At 42.0% G+C, this 21235-nt stretch overlaps 1 protein-coding gene across 2 annotated transcripts in view; it reads left to right on the top strand.

Moving 5' to 3' along the window:
• tenm1 (teneurin transmembrane protein 1) overlaps positions 1-21235 on the top strand; it is a 503386-nt gene that overhangs the window by 354437 nt on the left and 127714 nt on the right. For both annotated transcript variants that reach the window (XM_061927525.2, XM_061927524.2), the window contains exons 20-22: positions 1179-1431; positions 2090-2110; positions 7876-8108. In XM_061927525.2, coding sequence (XP_061783509.2) covers positions 1179-1431; positions 2090-2110; positions 7876-8108 — 507 coding nt within the window. The remainder of the gene's footprint in view (positions 1-1178; positions 1432-2089; positions 2111-7875; positions 8109-21235) is intronic.

Genomic DNA, 21235 nt, shown 5'->3' with positions numbered 1-21235 from the left:
TGCATTTTTCCATTGATAACATGACATCATCGCGCCAAGTGCGTGCTCTTTCAGTCAATTAGTGCGCATATACCTGTATACAGCCCGGCCCCCGGCCAAATGTTTTTTTTATTTTAATTTTGAAGAATTTATCTGAATGTGCATGAACTATTTCTGTTCAAAATTGTTTGAAATGTCACATGTTAAATGTTTAAATATTAACTGTCAGTTTACTGTACTGTGCCAGCTGTACTACTATATGAGTACGTATTTTCTATTGTTTCATTGAAAATAAAACAGCAATGTCCATTTGGCTGTCATCTGTTTTAATTATGAGACACAATTGTGTCAAAATCATGATTTTTTTTTTTTTCATGCTTGAAATAAGAAATTATTACTTTAAAAATGTAGTTTTATACTTGTGAGTGTTGATGACACAGCTTTGCAACAGTTGATATTCTAGTTTCAAGCATGTTTTACTCAATATAGGTCATACAATCTCAGCAACAAGCTGTAATACCTTACTGAGATAATTTAGGACCAAAACACTTAAAACAAGTAAAACACTCTAACATAAAATCTACTTAGTGAGAAGAATTATCTTATTAGATAGAATATAAACAAATCCCTTATTTGAGGTATTTAATCTTAGTTAGATTTCAGTTTTTGCAGTGCAGTAGTTGGTTTTCAAACCAAAGACATGCTTTTAGTAAAACATACCTCACATACTTAACGTGGACCCCGACTTAAACAAGTTGAAAAACGTATTCGGGGGGGGGTTACCATTTAGTGGTCAATTGTACGGAATATGTACTGTACTGTGCAATCTACTAATAAAAGATTCAATCAATCAATCAATCAAACATGTGGAAATGTGCTAAACTAGGTATTTTCTCCCTTTAGTTAACCAGGCTTTACAAATGTCTATGTTTCTATGTTATAGTTAGATTATTTGTTCATGTTTTGGATATGGTAAATTTGCTTTAACTATATTTTGTAGCTACAGCCTTTAAATGTTTGTGAATGCACCTTTTACTGGCTAGTAGGGAGTGCCTCAGGAAACTGTCCTACCTCCACCTTCTGTTCAAATATCAGTGTGAATCATGTCAACTGCATATTCTCAGTTGACTCTGGGCTAGGGACCGGGTGTATTGAGGATTAAATATTACATTCATTCAACCTATTTGTCGTTTTCCCAGGAATCCTCCACAAGGGGAATGGAGAAAATGTATTCCTTTCCCAGCAGCCTTCTGTAATCAGCACTGTTATGGGGAACGGATTCTACCGGAGCGTCCCCTGCGGTCCAAGCTGCAGTGGCACGGCCAAGGACATGATGCTCTATGCCCCTGTGGCTCTGTCCAGTGGTCCTGATGGTTCTCTATATGTCGGAGACTTCAACTTCATCCGCAGGGTCCATCCAGACGGATACACTAGAACCATACTGGAACTTAAGTGAGTTGAGACTTTAATCTCTCTATTTAGCAGGACTACAGTACCATTACCTGGATGTATGAGTTAGTGCGTACTGTATTTAGCATATGTGTTATCCGCTTGATCCCAGTTTGCCTTCATGCAAAAACTATGTATGCGCACTTCTGACTTCACACACTTTAATCTACCTCTTTGGTTTGTGAGGGAGGCTGAAAGTCTTTACTGTGAAATGGGGTTTTTGTGTTGGATTATGACAATATCACACTGTGCTGGAGGCTCTACATTCTGTATTGCTCTATTTTCTCAAGCATAGTAGTATCTCAATGGGATTGCGCAGTCATTTGTCCTTTAAAGTGTTCTTCTTATGAAACTTAACTCATAGTTTCTGGTGTTATTGCATCTCCTACTAATAGTTTTGCTCTAGATAGAGGTTTTAAAATGACTCTATTGGATACTCTGCTCTCCTATGGGAAGAAGAAATGGCGAAAAACCTTCCTGTTTGTATAAATATTTAATATGAAGCAATGCAGCCATTTAAATCAAGCGTAATCATATTTTATGGGGATAAAACAGACTCGCTATGGCTTGTGAAATGTGTACAGTTCTCAATAGAATTATGAATTACATATTTGCCTTCTGTTTTCTTTTTATTTCATGCTCCGTCATGGCTTGTTATCAGGAACCGGGACACCAGACACAGGTGAGAATTGGCAATTAACAGCACTTCCACATGACACGCACACATACAGTAGAAACACAAAGAATGTGTTAATAGAAAAACAAAAACCTCAATTTAACAGTAATATATTGTGTTTGTCTGCTGCAAAGTGCATTGACCTCCATCAATACACACGCCATCCTCTATGTGCAATCAGCAAAATCTCTGTTAAAATAGCAAGCCTTTACTTTCTCTTGAGCTGCACTTAAACCGTGGGCTTTGGAGCCACTGGCTCAAAGCCTAATGCAGTTAACAATATATCAACAGAAGATTAGACAAACATATGATTTATATTTGTTTGTACGTGTTTCCAATACTAAGCTGATAATGTGTTTATAGTGTGTTTATGATTTCACTATATTGGTGGATGCAGTGGCAGGCCATGCGTTTCCAACCTAGGCTTTCAGTGATGTCCGACTTCAATAATTACCTCTGAAAATACCATAATTGATGTCCCCACATGACCATTTCTGGAGCAATACTATACAGAAACACATTTATGCACTACCGGGCTCTAGGCAGATTTGGTACAGCATGGCAACATAACATAGCTGAATTCTGATTGGATACAAACTATATAACCTAAAAACAACAGCGCCGGAAGGAGCATAATATGACATGGAGAGAATATGAATAATTTTAGATCAGTGGTTCTTAACCTTGTTGGAGGTACCGGACCCCACCAGTTTCATATGTGCATTCACCGAACCCTTCTTTAGTAAAAAATAAAATGTTGTTTTTTTTTCAAATTCAAGACAAAGTTATATGTTTTTGGTAACACTTTAGTATGGGGAACATATTCTAAGTAACAAAGACTTAATTTAGAGTTTTTTGGACACTAAGGGAACATATTCTAAGTAATAAAGACTCAATTTAGAGTTAATTGGTTAGGGTTAGGGTTAGGGTTAGGGCCAGGGTTAAAGGGTTAGGGTTATAATAAAGCCATGCCGAATAAGGCATTAATCAGTACTTAACAATGACTAGTTAAGAGCCAATATGTTACTAATATGCATGTTAATAAGCAACTAATTAATGGTGAATACGTTCCCCATACTAAAGTGTTACCATGTTTTTTTACTGGTGCACAAAATGAACCGTGCCTGAACATCACCTTGTTCAAAGAACAAAACCAACACAGTGCATAAACTCACAACAAATTACACACCTGCAAATCAGTCTGACTTCTGCTGTTTCCGTATCCGTAATACGCCGATAGGGAGAAGTTTTTATTTACACGATGAGTCGGGTGTGTTTTGACCGCCGCCGAACCCCTGAGCCCAACTCACCGAACCCCTAGGGTTCGATCGAACCCAGGTTAAGAACCACTGTTTTAGATATTTAGGGAAAGTAAATAAAAAAATACTTTTATCTTTAATTATGATTATGATTTCTGGTTATGTTAGGCCAGCAGAAAAGGCCTTGCTGGCCCTGACGGCACACCGCTGGGTGCATGTGTTATAGAATGAGCATGAAGGTATATCTTTTGTTCAGATATAGTTTGAACCGGTTGTGCTATCGCGTACACCAGGGGTGTCAAACTTTTTGGTATTGGTGACAGAGCAGAAAGGTGCTAGAAATGTGTTTGATGTAAAATGTCATGACATTGATTAATTCTACAGCGATTTTGCAAACTATGTTTGAGCCTCATTGTAATACAGGACAAAGTGTGTCCCTTTTAAGCTCACTTTAGATTCAAAATACTGGACAGTAGTGATCACCTGGCAATCTTCGGTGTCAATAAACAAGTCCATCAAATCATGACAAGCGGGTGAAGGCAAGTGACGGACCTAAAAGAAAGACAACTTTGGCTTTGGACTGGATTCTTCTGGAGGCACTTAAGATACCCTTTTCCTCACCGTGAGGGTTCCTCCTTCACTTCCTGCTTCAAAGGCTGCGTTTTACTGTTAGCAGCATGTTACTTTTTTATTCTATACTATTGTTCTCCCAAGTCGAATGCATTAATTATTCATCTATATTCAGCTTTCAAAGCCTTTCTCTTCACATTCTTCCCTGTAAAGTGCCTATCAGCAAGCAGGGGCTTTAAAACAAGGTGTTCTCATAGGGGAGGCAATATGGGATGTTCTTACCGAAAAAAACATTGTCTATTCTCTGCCTTCAAGAGGAACACACAAGGGGAAAAAGTCCTCCACAAAGTCATCTGAGAGCCCCAGACAGTCGAGATCACAGAGTCTATTAACTCTGATGACCGATTTTTTTTTTTTTTTTACAAGTGAAAGAAACAGGGGAGGCTACAGTTAATTTGCTTTTGCTTTGGTTGTTATTTTTGTTAATTTCCCTTTCACTGTATGAATACAATTTGAGATGAGCATCTAATTGAGAAAAAAGCAAGTGAAGTGATTTGTAATCATGCGCTGTGCACAGTGCAATGCCTGCTGAAACTTTAAGAGGCCCAACAAATATTTTATGCCGCGCAGAGCAGTGACACACTTTGAAACTTGCCAAAAAAACTCTCCTTGGATCAAGTTTAAATTATGTATGTGCAAGAGCTCTGTAAACTGTTATGCACTTAATGGACTCGATGACTGACAGCACCAGCGACTGTGTTGTATAGATGTAACGGTATCAAATCTAACGTTACAATATGATTAGGGTATTAAGGCCACGGTATGATATTATAGTGGTATATGTCCAAAATTAAAAGGCTTAAAAATGTTATAGTGTGTACAATTAAGTGGCAGTGACTTACTGTCATTGAAGACAGACATAATGCTAAAATGTTCTAATCATATGTATTATTACAAACGTACATTTATGTATTTTTAAGTGCAAAAAATTGTGCATGGTCTTTCACTGTTTCAAGCACATATTAAAAAATAACTTACAGTTGCGTGTCTTTAAAGTGACAATGTAAACAGTAATGTTCACTTTAGTGTCTTTCAACTTTTACTTTCTGACCAGCAGTGTCCTCCACAGTGGACTTGCTGGAAAATGCTCCTCCTCATAAGTTTACAAAATTTAACATTTAATAATATAAATACCACATATGTTTGGCTTTGTGGCTTTAAATATATTTTCTGCATGACAGTTTATGAGAGGCGACTTGTCCAGGATGTACGCTGCCTTCCACCCGGGTGCAGCTCAATCGGCTCCAGCCCGCCCGTGACATCGAGAGAAACAAACAGGAAAAATAGATGGATAGATTGAGGATTTATCAAGTAGTTTTTAGGTTTTTCATATTGCTCACATTGAACATTTTTTTGGCTGATTACCTCTTTGCTGTGCGAAGTGGCTGGCTGGCTGGCTCTGTATCGCTTTGGAGACACTTGAGATGAAAGTATTGCTTTACAGAACGCAGACTTACGCCAAAGAGGTTATTTTTTCGCTAGGGTTTGTTTGTCTGTTTGTTTTGCAAGATAACTGAAATTGTTATGGAAAGATCTTGATTACAATTTTTAGGAAATCTACAAAAAAAACAATTCCTCTCTTCGACTACTACCCACTTCACTTCCTGCTTATGGCGTTCCACGCCCCCAACTTGGCGACCCGCGCTGCGCAGAGGATTCTAGGAGATGGAATTTATTTTCAGACCTGGCCAACGCTTAAGTGCCGAAAAGAACTGCACACCAAGTCTTTGTTTGATACCGCCAGGCGTCACGGTATTGAAACCGAAATACTGCGGGATCTACGATATTGGACTTTGAGAACTGAACATGTCCAGGTTGATATCAAGGTTTTTTTTCCATCTCAAGAGGGTTTTGATTAGATTGTGGCATTAAAATGTCGAGCATTCTTATGTGGATTTTTCTTTCAAAGATCCCAAGTTTAAAAGTGAGAAAAGTAATACATGACTAAATTATATGATTAAAAAAGGAAGGTTGATATCTTTTACATATTACCCAAAATTAGGGCTTATTTGGGTTCTTTTAAAAAGGTGTCGGTGTTTTAACTGGTAACTCAAGAAAATTAGTTTGTTTTCTGATACCCATCCCTATAAACAAGCTAAACTTGAAGGTATATCTTTTGTTCAGATATAGTTTGAACCGGTTGTGCTATCGCGTACACCAGGGATGCCTGTGAATATTTTCATTCATCGAAGTTATTTTATTCTCAGACCCTTGAAAAGATCACAACTGGACTGATCAGATTGTTTTAGAAGACATTTCGCTTCTCACACAAGCAGACATGTTCATAGACTAAGATAGGAGGATGGTGCATGATCCCAAGTGTGTACAGTGTCTTTTGAAAGTGGGGACATGCTCAGTCAAGGATGGGTTTGCTCTGTTGTTGTGCAATGGAACAATGGAATGAGACCTCTGTCGTTCTCTGCAACTATCGCTCTGGTTTGCATTCAATTCAGTTGTATCAATAATCAAGGGCACACCTGAAGCCGATAATGCCTGTGTCTTGTTCAATTGTTAAAGGCTAAATTACCAAATATTTTTGCAAGGTATGAAAGGACAGTATTGTATGTGTTGGATAGATGGTGTTGCAGACATCCCACCCCCTCTGTTCAGAGATGGTTTCTCATCTTTGACATACAGTATATGGCCTCTTTTGTGCCCCTTTCAAACCCTTTGTCCTCTATGTCCAGAATGTGTGCATTTTTATCCTCCAAAAATGGTTTCTCTTTAAGGTGCGTATAGGCAGCTGAGTCTTGAAGAATCCCCCTGTCTGTGCTGTGACATGACTTTGCTTCATGGTTGTTCCTCCATGTACAAATCAGTACATTCCTGATTTTCTGGGTATTTGATGTCCGGTTTTTGGAGTGAACCAGCCTTTGTAAAAAACTAGTGTACTGTATGTTTATGCCCACAGTGATAGCGGTTTAGACTCAAAGTGTGAAGGAGAAGTATTAATGTCATGTGTGCTTAGAATTGTAATGTTTTTATTTAAAACAAATACACTGTGCCTCCATACTGAAGTATTTTCCTCCAGATGCTATTCTGTTACATCTACATCAACAGACTGACAATGTGTGTGTCTGTATGACTCATGGATCTGAGATCTCTCCATGTTTACAGTTATTACATTCAATATACATTATTCAAGAAACATATACAAAACACAGTGTATGTGAACAAGCTCTCATAATGTAGAATATGCATTCTAACACCACATTCGCCAATGAATACACAAGCAGACCATTCCCCGAATAAAGAACGTTAACAGTTTTGGTTTGATATAAACCAATTAATCACTACCCCATTCACTTTATCTAAGCTTTCTTTGTGATGAATATATACTGTTGGACCAGCTTGATAAATGCAGAGCATCCTCACTCCTCTGATTGTAAGCAATTGTAGATCTTATTACATCCATATCATGCCTGGGTGAAACATGAAGATGTGCAGAACTCATTGACCACATGATTATAGAGCAGAAAGGCATAATATTAAGTCTGCAGCGTGTATAACATTACTGTTGTCCAATGCATCACTCAATGGAATCAGGTTGTCAATTATTATGTGAAGCAAAAAAGAATAGGAACATTACCACATTGTTAATTATTTCCCCAAAAATGAAAAGCTAGTGTGGAGATATGCCACTAAAGAGTACATTACTTCTCATTGATCTTGAAATCGCTTTGTTTTTATACGTTTTCTGAAAATGACGGCATATAGATTTATATATATTGTTATATGTGACCAGCGTAATACTGAAAAGCTCTTGATACCTTAACTGAACTGATGCTGTGATGAAAATAATAATTAAAGCTAGTGCCTACCATAATTGGTAAAAGTGTAAAAATGTGTAAACGTATATCTCTTTTGGTAATTCCTTGACAGCACCAGCCCAGCCCATAAATACTACCTGGCCATGGATCCAATGGGGGAAGTTCTTTATGTGTCGGATACCAGCAGTCGCAGAGTGTACAGAGTGAGAAACCTGGGTCAGCCAAAAGATCCCTCTCGTAATCTGGAGGTGGTAGCTGGGACGGGAGAGCAGTGTTTACCCTTTGACCAAAGCCACTGTGGAGAAGGCAGAAAGGCCACAGAAGCTGCACTTAATAACCCTCGAGGTAAGACCATCTATGAGTCATTGAGAAGTTTCTGATTGATTGTCTATTACTACCTTTTAAATGAATGGTTATTATGGATGTGATGCATAGACAAAAAAAAATTGTTATAGCTTCAAAGTGCATCATCCCCTGTCACGGTCTGTCGTGGCGCCCCGGTGTACCATGTGGCATGTTGCAGTGCTGCACGGCAGCCGGATACTGGGGCAATCTCTTTTGTGTCTCTGATCTTTCTTTTTTTTTCCGAGAGTGTGCGTGCATGTGTGTGTTTATTTATGTGTATCTATTTTCATTTTTCTTATCATTATTATCATTATTCGTTTATTTAATTTAATTTGTATTTTTTTTTGTATTGATTCATTTTTATTATTCAGCGGAAGGCTCCGCCAGGGTGGATGCTGGATGTCCCATCTCCACTGTTAGGGTCCCTTTGGGGTTGGGGTTGGTGGTTCCCATGGCCTTGTGCTGGACGGTCCTGCTTTGTCCGTCATGGTTGGGGTGGCCAGCTGTGGGCTTTGTCGTGTTCTCCTGTAGGGGGTTGGGCTTGTGGGGGCCCGGTCGCCGATGGGGCTGGCCGGTTTTCCTTTCTGGCTACTGAGTCTCTGGCCTGCTTTGGGCAGGCGTCCTGTCGTCCTTCTGCCCCCAGGGGATGTGGTCTCTCACTGGCTTGGGAGTTGGTTGTCTCCTAATTATCCTGTGTCTTGTCCTCAGCCTTCCGCTGGGACGCCCGAATCTGGCGGTCCTGTCGCTGGCCGGCCTGCCAGCGTGGGGCCAGTGGTCCCTTGTTTCTTGGGCATCACACCTGCTATTTTCGGTGGTGCTTTCTGGGTTGCTGAGAATAATTTCGCCACACCTGGTGTGTGTGACAATCATTGGTACTTTAACTTTATATATATATATATATATCTATATATATATATATATATATATATATATATACAAATATATATATATATATATATATATATATATATATACATATATATATATATATATATATATGGCAGCATGGTGGGTAAGGGGTTAGTGCATCTGCCTCACAATACGAAGGGCCTGGGTTCGATCCTGCGCTCGGGATCTTTCTGTGTGGAGTTTGCATGTTCTCCCCGTGACTGCGTGGGTTCCCTCCCACCTCCAAAGACATGCACCTGGGTATAGGTTGATTGGCAACACTAAATGGGCCCTAGTGTGTGAATGTGAGTGTGAATGTTGTCTGTCTATCTGTGTTGGCCCTGTGATGAGATTGCGACTTGTCCAGGGTGTGCCCTGCCTTCCGCCCGAATGCAGCTGAGATAGGCTCCAGTGCCCCCTGGAAGGTACAAGTGGTAGAAAATGGATAGATGGATAGATGTATATATATATATATATATATATATATATATATATATATATATATATATATATATATATATATATATATATATATTTATATATTTATATATATATATATATATATATATATATATACACGTACACACTTGTATTTTTCTTACAAAAGTTATGCCCCTTGTACAGATTTAATTGCAGTAGAGTAAAATGTGATGTAATCCTCCTGACTGTAAGATTACACATGTATTAATGTAATGGTTGGTTGTTTTAATGACACCACACAATTGTGTACCGTGGTGAATCTCTGTATTGTTTGTTCACATTGAATGGAAGCTCTCATCCGTACAGTATAATGCATAACTGGTTTAAAGATCTTGCTGCATGCTGCCAAAAGCTTTCATTCACATCCCCATCAGCTTCATGTCCTGTTGACTTGAGCTGAAATGGATTGCAGCATTCATTCATAGTGAACAAAGGACAACAAAAGGATCACGCGTTGGATTGTGTGTATTCTTAGCTTGGGGCATTTTATTACAAGGAAGCACTTTGTTTTGTTAAAAAGCATATTTAGCTTGCTTCGCATTACATCTCTGTTTTTGTGTGGAGATGAGGATTACTTTTGACTCATCGATGCCCTCAGCCACCTTTACCACTGTGGTTGGTAGCCAAAATGGATTGTTGCCAGATTTAGTACAATTCATACCAGCAACTTTGCAATAGAAATAAAAAAAAACATTGCACTTTGCTGTAAACAAATAGGTGAGAAACGGGTGTTCATGACTAACTGAAAATGCCCCTTTTCTTTAACCTGTCCTGCTTGGCATTTAGTCTGTAGTGGAGATCTGCATGTGTTGTTGTGTCAAAGCAGATATTTTGTGATATTAGTCTTTTTCAGGTATCTTCAATAGGTACAATAGCTCCTCACCTGATTCTGAGTTACTCACAAAAGGGTCAAATAATATTTGCTTCATGCATTTCCGTTCCAAAATCATCCTTCTTTTTAATGACAAATTAAACAAACTAAGGTTTCTCATTGTAGCCCATTGGGTTGAGTTTTTCCTTGCCCTGATGTGGGATCTGAGCCGAGGATGTCGTTGTGGCTTGCGCAGCCTTTTGATACACTCGTTATTTAGGGCTATATAAATCAACTTTGAGTGAATGAAACTTTGAACTCAACATAGCATAAAAAGAATGGCCGCACAGTTTGAGTGAAGAGCTGCTTCGTAAAATACAATTCAAACATTGCCGGTCACATCAATAATACACAAAAAGCTCACCTCTCCTCTTTTGTCACTGTAGCTCTCATAGGACCAGTAGACCAGTAGCCTAGCTCTCCCTAATTGTGATGGAATTTATTGGGGAGGCTACTGGACAGTATTGGTTTAAGAGGGGACCAATTAAGTGAAAGGGGTAGCAAAGATAAATAACAAAAGAGATTAACAACAATATTGACTACTTCCTGTTTTAAGTAGGGACAACAGGTGATCCTAAAGCATGGGTGTCAAACGTACGGCCCGCGAACAGCTTTAATCCGGCCCGCGTAATGAGTCGGCTAAGTATAAAAATTAGCGGACATTTTTGAATGAAATAAACCGCTGTTCTAAATGTGTCCACTAGATGTCGCAATAGCAATTCTTTGTATCTTTGTAGATGATGCTACATATGTAAAAAAATAAAAATAAACCACATATAAGTACACCAGTCGAGTAAAATGAACAAACTACATAAATAACATCCTGTAATTTGATTTTCATATTATTTTTTTATCTTGATAGATTGAAAATGAACACCAATGAGTTGACTGATGAACATTATCACATCATTTATTCAGAAAGTATAAATAATGACAAATAAAGGTAGAATGCTATTAACCGCAACATGTAAGTGTACAAAAAAAAAAACCCAACAACAATCAATCTGAACAACAATCTGAAGTTGTCTTTATTTTTAAGTTATTGTGCCGTGATTTTACCAGTTCGGCCCACTTGGGTGTAGATTTTTCTCCATGTGGCCCCCCATCTAAAATTAGTTTGACACCCCTGTCCTAAAGCAACATTCGCTACTGCTTGGCTTCCAGGTAGGCAAACAGTGAAGAGGACACAGGTTGATGAACATTTTCAAGTTTCCTCATAATTGATGAGGCCTTGATGATTAGTTAAAATGCACCCAGTTTTACATTAGGATTTTTTTGTTGCCGCTGGAGTAAAGGCAGGACCTTGTTTTTGGCTTACAAGTTGAATTTTAACATCTAATTCCATAACTGGTACGATTCATATTTAATCATTCTATCAGGGCCACCGCTCACTACACACAGCCCACACACTGCCTCAGGCTCCTACGTTCCTCATTGGGCCCCATCTTGCACATAGAACATTGAGCCAGTCCAAGGCGTGATCTGATACTGCACACTTTGCCACTATAACTAAGCGCACACATACATTAAACCAGTGTTTTTCAACCTTTTTTGAGCCAAGGCACATTGTTTTCTTTGAAAAAATCCGGAGGCACACCACCAGCAGAAATCCTTAAAAAATGAAACTCAGTAGACAATAAAAAGTAGTTGTCGCAATTGTTGGATATGAATTTAAACCATAATCAAAACCATGCATACAATATAGCTCTTGTCTCAAAGTAGGTGCACTGTCATGACCTGTCACATCACGCCGTGACTTAGTTTGAGTTTTTTGGTGTTTTCCTGTGCGTAGTGTTTTAGTTATTGTCTTGCGCTCCTATTTTGGTGGCTTTTCATGTTTTGTTGATATTGTCCTTTAGCAGTTCATGTCTTCCTTTGAGCGCTATTCCCCGCACCTGCTTTGTTTTAGCAATAAGAACATTTAAGTTGTTGCTATCTTTTTTGTGTGGACATTGTTGATTGTCAAGTCATGTACGGATGTACTTTGTGGACGCTGTCTGCTCCACACGCTGTAGGTCTTTGCTGTCGTCCAGCATTCTGTTTTTGTTTACTTTGTAGCCAGTTCAAATTTTGTTTTGTTCTGCATAGCCATCCCTAAGCTTTGATGCCTTTTCTTAGGAGCACTCACCTTTTGTTTATTTTTTGGTTTAAAGGCCTACTGAAATGCGATTTTCTTATTTAAACGGGGATAGCAGGTCCATTCTATGTGTCATACTTAATCATTTCGCAATATTGCCATATTTTTGCTGAAAGGATTTAGTAGAGAACATTGACGATAAAGTTTGCAACTTTTGGTCGCTGATAAAAAAGCCTTGCCTGTACCGGAAGTAGCAGACGATATGCGCGTGATGTCACAGGTTGTGGAGCTCCTCACATCTGCACATTGTTTACAATCATGGCCACCAGCAGCGAGAGCGATTCGGACCGAGAAAGCGACGATTTCCGCATTAATTTGAGCGAGGATGAAAGATTTGTGGATGAGGAAAGTGAGAGTGAAGGACTAGAGGGCAGTGGGAGCGATTCAGATAGGGAAGATGCTGTGAGAGGTGGGTGGGACCTGATATTCAGCTGGGAATGACTAAAACAGTAAATAAACACAAAACAAAATTTATATACTCTATTAGCCACAACACAACCAAGCTTATATTTAATATGCCACAAACTAATCCCGCATAACAAACACCTCCCCACTCCCGTCCATATAACCCGCCAATACAACTCAAACACCTGCACAACACACTCAATCCCACAGCCCAAAGTACCGTTCACCTCCCCAAAGTTCATACAGCACATATATTTCCCCAAAGTCCCCAAAGCTACGTACGTGACATGCACATAGCGGCACGCACGTACGGGCAAGCGATCAAATGTTTGGAAGCCACAGCTGCATGCATACTCACGGTACCGCGTCTGCGCATCCAACTCAAAGTCCTCCTGGAAAAAGTCTCTGTTGTCCCAGTTCTCCACAGGCTAATGGTAACGCTTGACTGTCATCTTCCGGGAATGTAAACAATGAAACACCGGCTGTGTTATCCGGCACAACAGTCAGGGGGTACATTTTACGGCGGGGGTGCGTTATCCGGCACAACACCTGCCGCACAACACCTGCCGCAATACACCGCTTCCCACCTACAGCTTTCTTCTTTGCTGTCTCCATTGTTCATTGAACAAATTGCAAAAGATTCACCAATACAGATGTCCAGAATACTGTGGAATTTTGCGATGAAAACAGACAACTTAATAGCTGGCCACCATGCTGTCCCAAAATGTCCTCTACAATCTGTGACGTCACGCGCAGGCGTCATCATACTCAGACGTTTTCAGCAGGATATTCCGCGCAACATTTAAAATTGCACGTTAGTAAGCTAACCTGGCCGTATTGGCATGTGTTGCAATGTTAAGATTCCATCATTGATATATAAACTATCAGACTGCGTGGTCGGTAGTAGTGGGTTTCAGTAGGCCTTTAAGCATCAGATACTTTTTTACCTTCAAGTTGCCTCCCGCTGTCGCCTGCATATTGTGATCACGACAAACCATCGCCGTTGTTCTCGACATCTACAAAGCAATTAGCTACTGGCTGCCACATACTGATATGGAAGAGAATAACATGGTTACTCTGCCGAGCTTCAGACAGTACAGACACTCAACAACGGCACATTATTTGCGGATTATAATTACTGGTTTGCAAAATATATTTTTAACCCAAATAGGTAAAACTACATAATCTCCCACGGCACACCAGACTGTATCTCACGGCACACTAGTGTGCCGCGGCACAGTGGTTGAAAAACACTGCATTAAACAAAACATCTCAAAATCAATTACAAAATGTTAATTCAACGCTAACGCATACACTAGCATACATGAACTACCCCTATTTAGGCATTGGCCGGTTACCGATTTTAAGGTATACACCGCCATTAAAAAGTGACTGTTTCAAAACCACTAAAATTATGCTTTATACCGTGAAAGTTAAACATCCTGGCTGCAGTGGAAACATCAGGATGCCTCTCGCTGCACAAGCTGTACCACGGATAAAAGAGAGCAGTCCTTCAAACCTTTCCCTTTGTTTAAAATCACAACAATGTCTGTTTGGAAATGCTTCACCTGCTGTAAAAATTCAGATGGCCACAATGGAGGAAGAAGATTGATTATATTTTTTTTACAAATGACTAACCTCAAAAGTTATGTTTCTCTTCTTTTCAACAAAGCCCCGTTCAAAATAACACATTTTAGTGTATCGATAATACTATTTGGTCATACCGCCAAGCCATGATAGTTTTACCTAAGGTTATTATACCGTCAGAATCCCAGCACATGCTTACTCCGACTCTATGTACTTAAACACCGGAAAGACTATGCACCAGAAAACGTACAACTATATTTACAAAGTGCAGTGCATGCTGGGTAGTCCTGTGGTAACTTGTGCTTCCGGCTTCATAAAATGCATTGCAGCACTTTTGTAAGTCCATCCATCCATCCATCTTCCTCCGCTTATCCGAGGTCGGGTCGCGGGGGCAGCAGCTTAAGCAGGGAAGCCCAGACTTCCCTCTCCCCAGCCACTTCGTCCAGCTCCTCCCGGGGGATCCCGAGGCGTTCCCAGGCCAGCCGGGAGAGATAGTCTTCCCAGCGTGTCCTGGGTCTTCCCCGTGGCCTCCTACCGGTCGGACGTGCCTGAAACACCTTCCTAGGGAGGCGTTCCCTAGGATCCTGACCAGATGCCCGAACCACCTCATCTGGCTCCTCTCAATGTGGAGGAGCAGCGGCTTTACTTTGAGCTCCCCCCGAATGACAGAGCTTCTCACCCTATCTCTAAGGGAGAGCCCCGCCACTCGGCGGAGGAAACTCATTTCGGCCGCTTGTACCCGTGATCTTGTCCTTTCGGTCATGACCCAAAGCTCATGACCATAGGTGAGGATGGGAACGTAGATCGACCGGTAAATCGAGAGCTTTGCCTTCCGGCTCAGCTCCTTCTTCACTACAACGGATTGATACAGTGTCCGCATTACTGAAGACGCCGCACCGATCCGCCTGTCGATCTCACGATCCACTCTTCCCCCACTCGTGAACAAGACTCCGAGGTACTTGAACTCCTCCACTTGGGGCAAGATCTCCTCCCCAACCCGGAGATGGCACTCCACCCTTTTCCGGGCGAGAACCATGGACTCGGACTTGGAGGTGCTGATTCCCATCCCAGTCGCTTCACACTCGGCTGCGAACCGATCCAGTGAGAGCTGAAGATCTTGGCCGGAGGAAGCCATCAGGACCACATCATCTGCAAATAGCAGAGACCTAATCCTGCAGCCACCAAACCAGATACCCTCAACGCCCTGACTGCGCCTAGAAATTCTGTCCATAAAGGTTATGAACAGAATCGGTGACAAAGGGCAGCCTTGGCGGAGTCCAACCCTCACTGGAAACGTGTCCGACTTACTGCCGGCAATGCGGACCAAGCTCTGACACTGATCGTACAGGGAGCGGACAGCCACAATCAGACAGTCCGATACCCCATACTCTCTAAGCACTCCCCACAGGACTTCCCGGGGTACATGGTCGAATGCCTTCTCCAAGTCCACAAAGCACATGTAGACTGGTTGGGCAAACTCCCATGCACCCTCAAGGACCCTGCCGAGAGTATAGAGCTGGTCCACAGTTCCACGACCAGGACGAAAACCACACTGTTCCTCCTGAATCCGAGGTTTGACTATCCGGCGTAGTCTCCTCTCCAGTACACCTGAATAGACTTTACCGGGAAGGCTGAGGAGTGTGATCCCACGATAGTTGGAACACACCCTCCGGTTCCCCTTCTTAAAGAGAGGAACCACCACCCCGGTCTGCCAATCCAGAGGTACCGCCCCCGATGTCCACGCGATGTTGCAGAGTCTTGTCAACCAAGACAGCCCCACAACATCCAGAGCCTTAAGGAACTCCGGGCGGATCTCATCCACCCCCGGGGCCTTGCCACTGAGGAGCTTTTTAACTACCTCGGCAACCTCAGCCCCAGAAATAGGAGAGCCCACCTCAGATTCCACAGGCCCTGCTTCCTCATAGGAAGACGTGCTGGTAGGATAGAGGAGGTCTTTGAAGTATTCTCTCCACCGATCCACAACATCCGCAGTCGAGGTCAGCAGAGCACCATCCCCACCATACACGGTGTTGACACTGCACTGCTTCCCCTTCCTGAGGCGGCGGATGGTGGTCCAGAATTGCTTCGAAGCCGTCCGGAAGTCGTTTTCCATGGCTTTCCCGAACTCCTCCCATGTCCGAGTTTTTGCCTCTGCGACTGCTGAAGTAGCAGACCGCTTGGCCTGTCGGTACCTGTCCGCTGCCTCAGGAGTCCTATGAGCCAAAAGAACCCGATAGGACTCCTTCTTCAGCTTGACGGCATCCCTCACCGCCGGTGTCCACCAACGGGTTCTAGGATTACCGCCACGACAAGCACCAACTACCTTGCGGCCACAGCTCCAATCAGCCGCCTCGACAATAGAGGCGCGGAACATGGTCCATTCGGACTCAATGTCCAGCACCTCCCTCGTGACATGTTCAAAGTCGTTCCGGAGGTGGGAATTGAAACTCTCTCTGACAGGAGACTCTGCCAGACGTTCCCAGCAAACCCTCACAATGCGTTTGGGCCTGCCAGGTCTGTCCGGCATCCTCCCCCACCATCGCAGCCAACTCACCACCAGGTGGTGATCGGTAGAAAGCTCTGCCCCTTTCTTCACCCGAGTGTCCAAAACATGAGGCCGCAAATCCGATGACACAACTACAAAGTCGATCATGGAACTGCGGCCTAGGGTGTCCTGGTGCCAAGTGCACATATGGACACCCTTATGCTTGAACATGGTGTTCGTTATGGACAATCTGTGTCGGGCACAAAAGTCCAATAACAAAACACCGCTCGGGTTCAGATCCGGGCAGCCATTCTTCCCAATCACGCCTCTCCAGGTTTCACTGTCGTTGCCAACATGAGCATTGAAGTCCCCCAGTAGCACGAGGGAATCACCCGGGGGAGCACTCTCAAGTACTCCCTCGAGTGAATCCAAAAAGGGTGGGTACTCTGAACTGCGGTTTGGCGCGTAAGCGCAAACCACAGTCAGGACCCTTTCCCCCACCCGAAGGCGGAGGGAAGCTACCCTCTCGTCCACCGGGTTGAACTCCAACGTACAGGCTCTGAGCCGGGGGGAAACAAGAATTGCCACCCCAGCCCGTCGCCTCTCACTGCCGGCAACACCAGAGTGGAAGAGAGTCCAGCCCCTCTCGAGAGAACTGGTTCCAGAGCCCTTGCTGTGCGTCGAAGTGAGTCCGACTATATCTAGCCGGAACTTCTCCACTTCGCGCACTAGCTCAGGCTCCTTCCCCCCCAGCGAGGTGACGTTCCACGTCCCAAGAGCTAGCTTCTGTAGCCGAGGATCGGACCGCCAAGTGCCCTGCCTTCGACTGCCGCCCAGCTCACATCGCAGCCGACCTCTATGACCCCTGCTATGGGTGGTGAGCCCATTGGAGGGGGGACCCACGTTGCCTCTTCGGGCTGTGCCTGGCCGGGCCCCATGGGGCCAGGCCTGGCCACCAGGCGCTCGCCATCGTGCCCCACCTCCGGGCCTGGCTCCAGAAAGGGGCCCCGGTGACCCGCGTCCGGGCGAGGGAAATCTGGGTCCTTGTTTTTTATTATTCATGGAGGTCTTCGAGCTGCTCTTTGTCTGATCCCTCACCTAGGACCAGTTTGTCTTGGGAGACCCTACCAGGGGGCTTAAAGCCCCCGGACAACATAGCTCCTAGGATCATTGGGACACGCAAACTCCTCTACCACGTTAAGGTGGAAGCTCAGAGAGGACCTTTTGTAAGTATCTTTATAAATATAAATAAGTGTCTTTATAAATACCTCTCTATATAGTAGTAGTAGTAGTAGGGGTGTCATCTGTGTGCTGTTAGCGGGATGGTTATGTTTTTTTGTTTTTTCATTTTATGAATTAAAAGGGAATGTTGATTGTTGACATTTTACTTTTAATTAAAAAAAAAAAAATCTCGTTTATGAGTGCATTTTTAAGTAAAAGAGAGACATAATGAAGGAAATGTTAATGAGCAAACACCCGAATATCATGCACCATAAACTCACCTATCTGCAGTGTAGTAGAATTTAGCAGCTTCCGAAAAAAAAAAAAAGTAACCAGTTACGTAACTCGATAGTGGGGTTTATTGAATTACGCAGTCACGGAAACAAAATGCAACTTTATGTTTTGGAACGTGGATTTGGATATCAAATAACGCTCCCACTGTAGAATTGCAATTATTACCTTTTTCAATAAGTTTATGTTTTCGCCAGGGTTTGTATGTTGGTTTGCAACATAAAATGGACAGATATTGATCACATGTTTTAGAAAATGTCCGAACAAGTGCCATTTTAGTTTTTATTGTTCATGAATGAGCTTGTCAAAGCACTTATCGTTGGAAGTAATTATGTCACAATACAGTGAAGACAAACATCCATGCATCTTAGGTAAGTCAAGGTTTATACCAATTTTGTTTGTTTCCTGAAATGTAAAGCAATGCTAACATTGTTGGGCCACTTGCCTAGAGGGCCGCCAAAGAAGATCTGTTTCTCAGCTTTGGGCCACACCTGTACTCCGTTGTAATACATCGTTCCACCACCTGTGGCATTAATGACAATGTCAAACAAACAGAAGAAGTCTGGAGCTAAAGTTTCTTCAGCGCAAAAATTATGACTAACGTGTTGAAGCTGTATTTTAATTTGCACTTACATCTTATTATTGATTTAATTAGAATGTATTTATTTTAGAACTGCGTAACTGCATGTAAATGTCCCTTCTTGTGCAGTATATTTGATTAGTACGTATATTTGTAATAAGACTGACCTGAGCCTTGATAATGATCTTTGTGATTAACACATGGTTTCATATCATCTGACAAGATTAATCCAGTTAAACTGTAAATAGGTTAGATATCATTTTAGAGTAAAATCAAGAGTAAGATTGTGGTTTCAGTGTTCATTTTTGAGTGGGTCCCGGGCCCTTCTGTAGGAGAAAATGTGGGCCTCGATTTTAAAAAGGCTATGAACCCTTGCTCTATCCCCTTTACTTGTTTTGGGCTAATGCACCTAAATCCCAGTAATTAGGCCCTAAGGCAGTGTTTTTCAACCACTGTGCCGTGGCACACTAGTGTGCCGTGAGATACAGTCTGGTGTGCCGTGGGAAATTATGTAGTTTCACCTATTTGAATTAAAAATATTTTTTTGCAAACCAGTAATTATAGTCTGCAAATTATGTGTTGTTGAGTGTCTGTACTGTCTAGATATCGGCAGAGTAACCATGTAATAGTCTTCCATACCAGTAGGTGGCAGCAGGTAGATAATTGCTTTGTAGATGTGGGGAACAGCGGGAGGCAGGGTGCAGGTAAAGACTTAGACAAACTTTATCTTTAAGGGAAATTGTTCCACACAGTAGCTCAGTTACAAAGGACGAAAAGGACAAGGCAGGTATAAAATCGACTAAAAATGTACCGTAATAGCAATATAAATATGTAATATTTACATAATATATGTACAGTAAATTATATATACTGATATATTATATGTTTATATCATATATACAATATATAAAATTACCATATACAACATTACAGTATATGTAACAGCCACAGCATAAAATAGAGAGTAGATCCAGCAGAAAATAGACATTATAAACAAAGAGAGGTAGCCAACATAGAAGGTGTCAGGTAATAGACAGATATCTATTGCTGTATGGCGAGGGTGTCTGATGCTTGAACAAAAAATAAACAAAAGGTAAGTGCCCCTAAGAAAAGGCATTGAAGCTTAGGGAAGGCTATGCAGAACAAAACTAAAACTGTACTGGCTACAAAGTAAACAAAAACAGAATGCTGGACGACAGCAAAGACTTACTGTGGAGCAAAGACGGCGCCCACAAAGTACATTCGAACATGACAATCAACAATGTCCCCACAGAGAAGGATAAAAACAACTGAAATATTCTTGATTGCTAAAACAAAGTAGATGCGGGACATATCGCTCAAAAGGAAGACATGAAACTGCTCCAGGAAAATACCAAAAAAAGAGAAAAACCCACCAAAATAGGAGCGCAAGACAAGAACAAACACTACACACAGGAAAACAGCAAAAAACTACAAATAAGTCAGGGCGTGATGTGACAGGTAGTGACAGTACACCTACTTTGAGACAAGAGATATATTGATGCATGGTTAGTTATGGTTTAAAGTCATATCCAACAATTGCGACAACGGCTTTTTGCTGTCAACTGAAGATGTTTTTTTAATGATTTCTACTGGTGGTGGGTGTGCCTTCGGATTTTTTCAACGCAAAAAATGTGCCTAGGCTCAAAAAAGGTTGAAAAACACTGCCCTAAGGAACTGATACAAGTGACAGGTCTACTTGAGAGTCGGAAAATGTCATACTCAAGACTATCCTCATTTTGTCCCAAGCAGGACAGCATTGTCAGAGCTAACACAATCATTATCAGCTCATTATCTTGCAGCTCGGACTGTCAAGGAAGACCCAAACAGGACTAGTGTAACTTGGACTTGTGGGGGCGATATTTTTTTGAAGAACAGTCACACCCACACACCGGGCCACCTCTCGGTCCCCATATGGCAGAGTGGATCGAGGCAAACCCTGTCACCCATCATCCTGCATGGTCTCCTTTGTCAGTCACGCTGAGATGTTGCATGCAATACGGAGTGACACTCGGATGCGGACTGGGAGACAGTCAGTGTGACGCACAATAAACAAAGTACTTCACCTGCTCTTAAAGTAGTTTGGAATTTGATCGGTAAAGTTTACATTTTCATTTCAGGCCAACTTTATACAACTATAGGAAGGAATAATATGTTGAGATAA

This window comes from Nerophis lumbriciformis, linkage group LG35 (genome assembly GCF_033978685.3).
Source record: "Nerophis lumbriciformis linkage group LG35, RoL_Nlum_v2.1, whole genome shotgun sequence".
Taxonomy (NCBI): domain Eukaryota; kingdom Metazoa; phylum Chordata; class Actinopteri; order Syngnathiformes; family Syngnathidae; genus Nerophis; species Nerophis lumbriciformis.
This window is presented reverse-complemented; position numbering and strand designations above follow the sequence as displayed.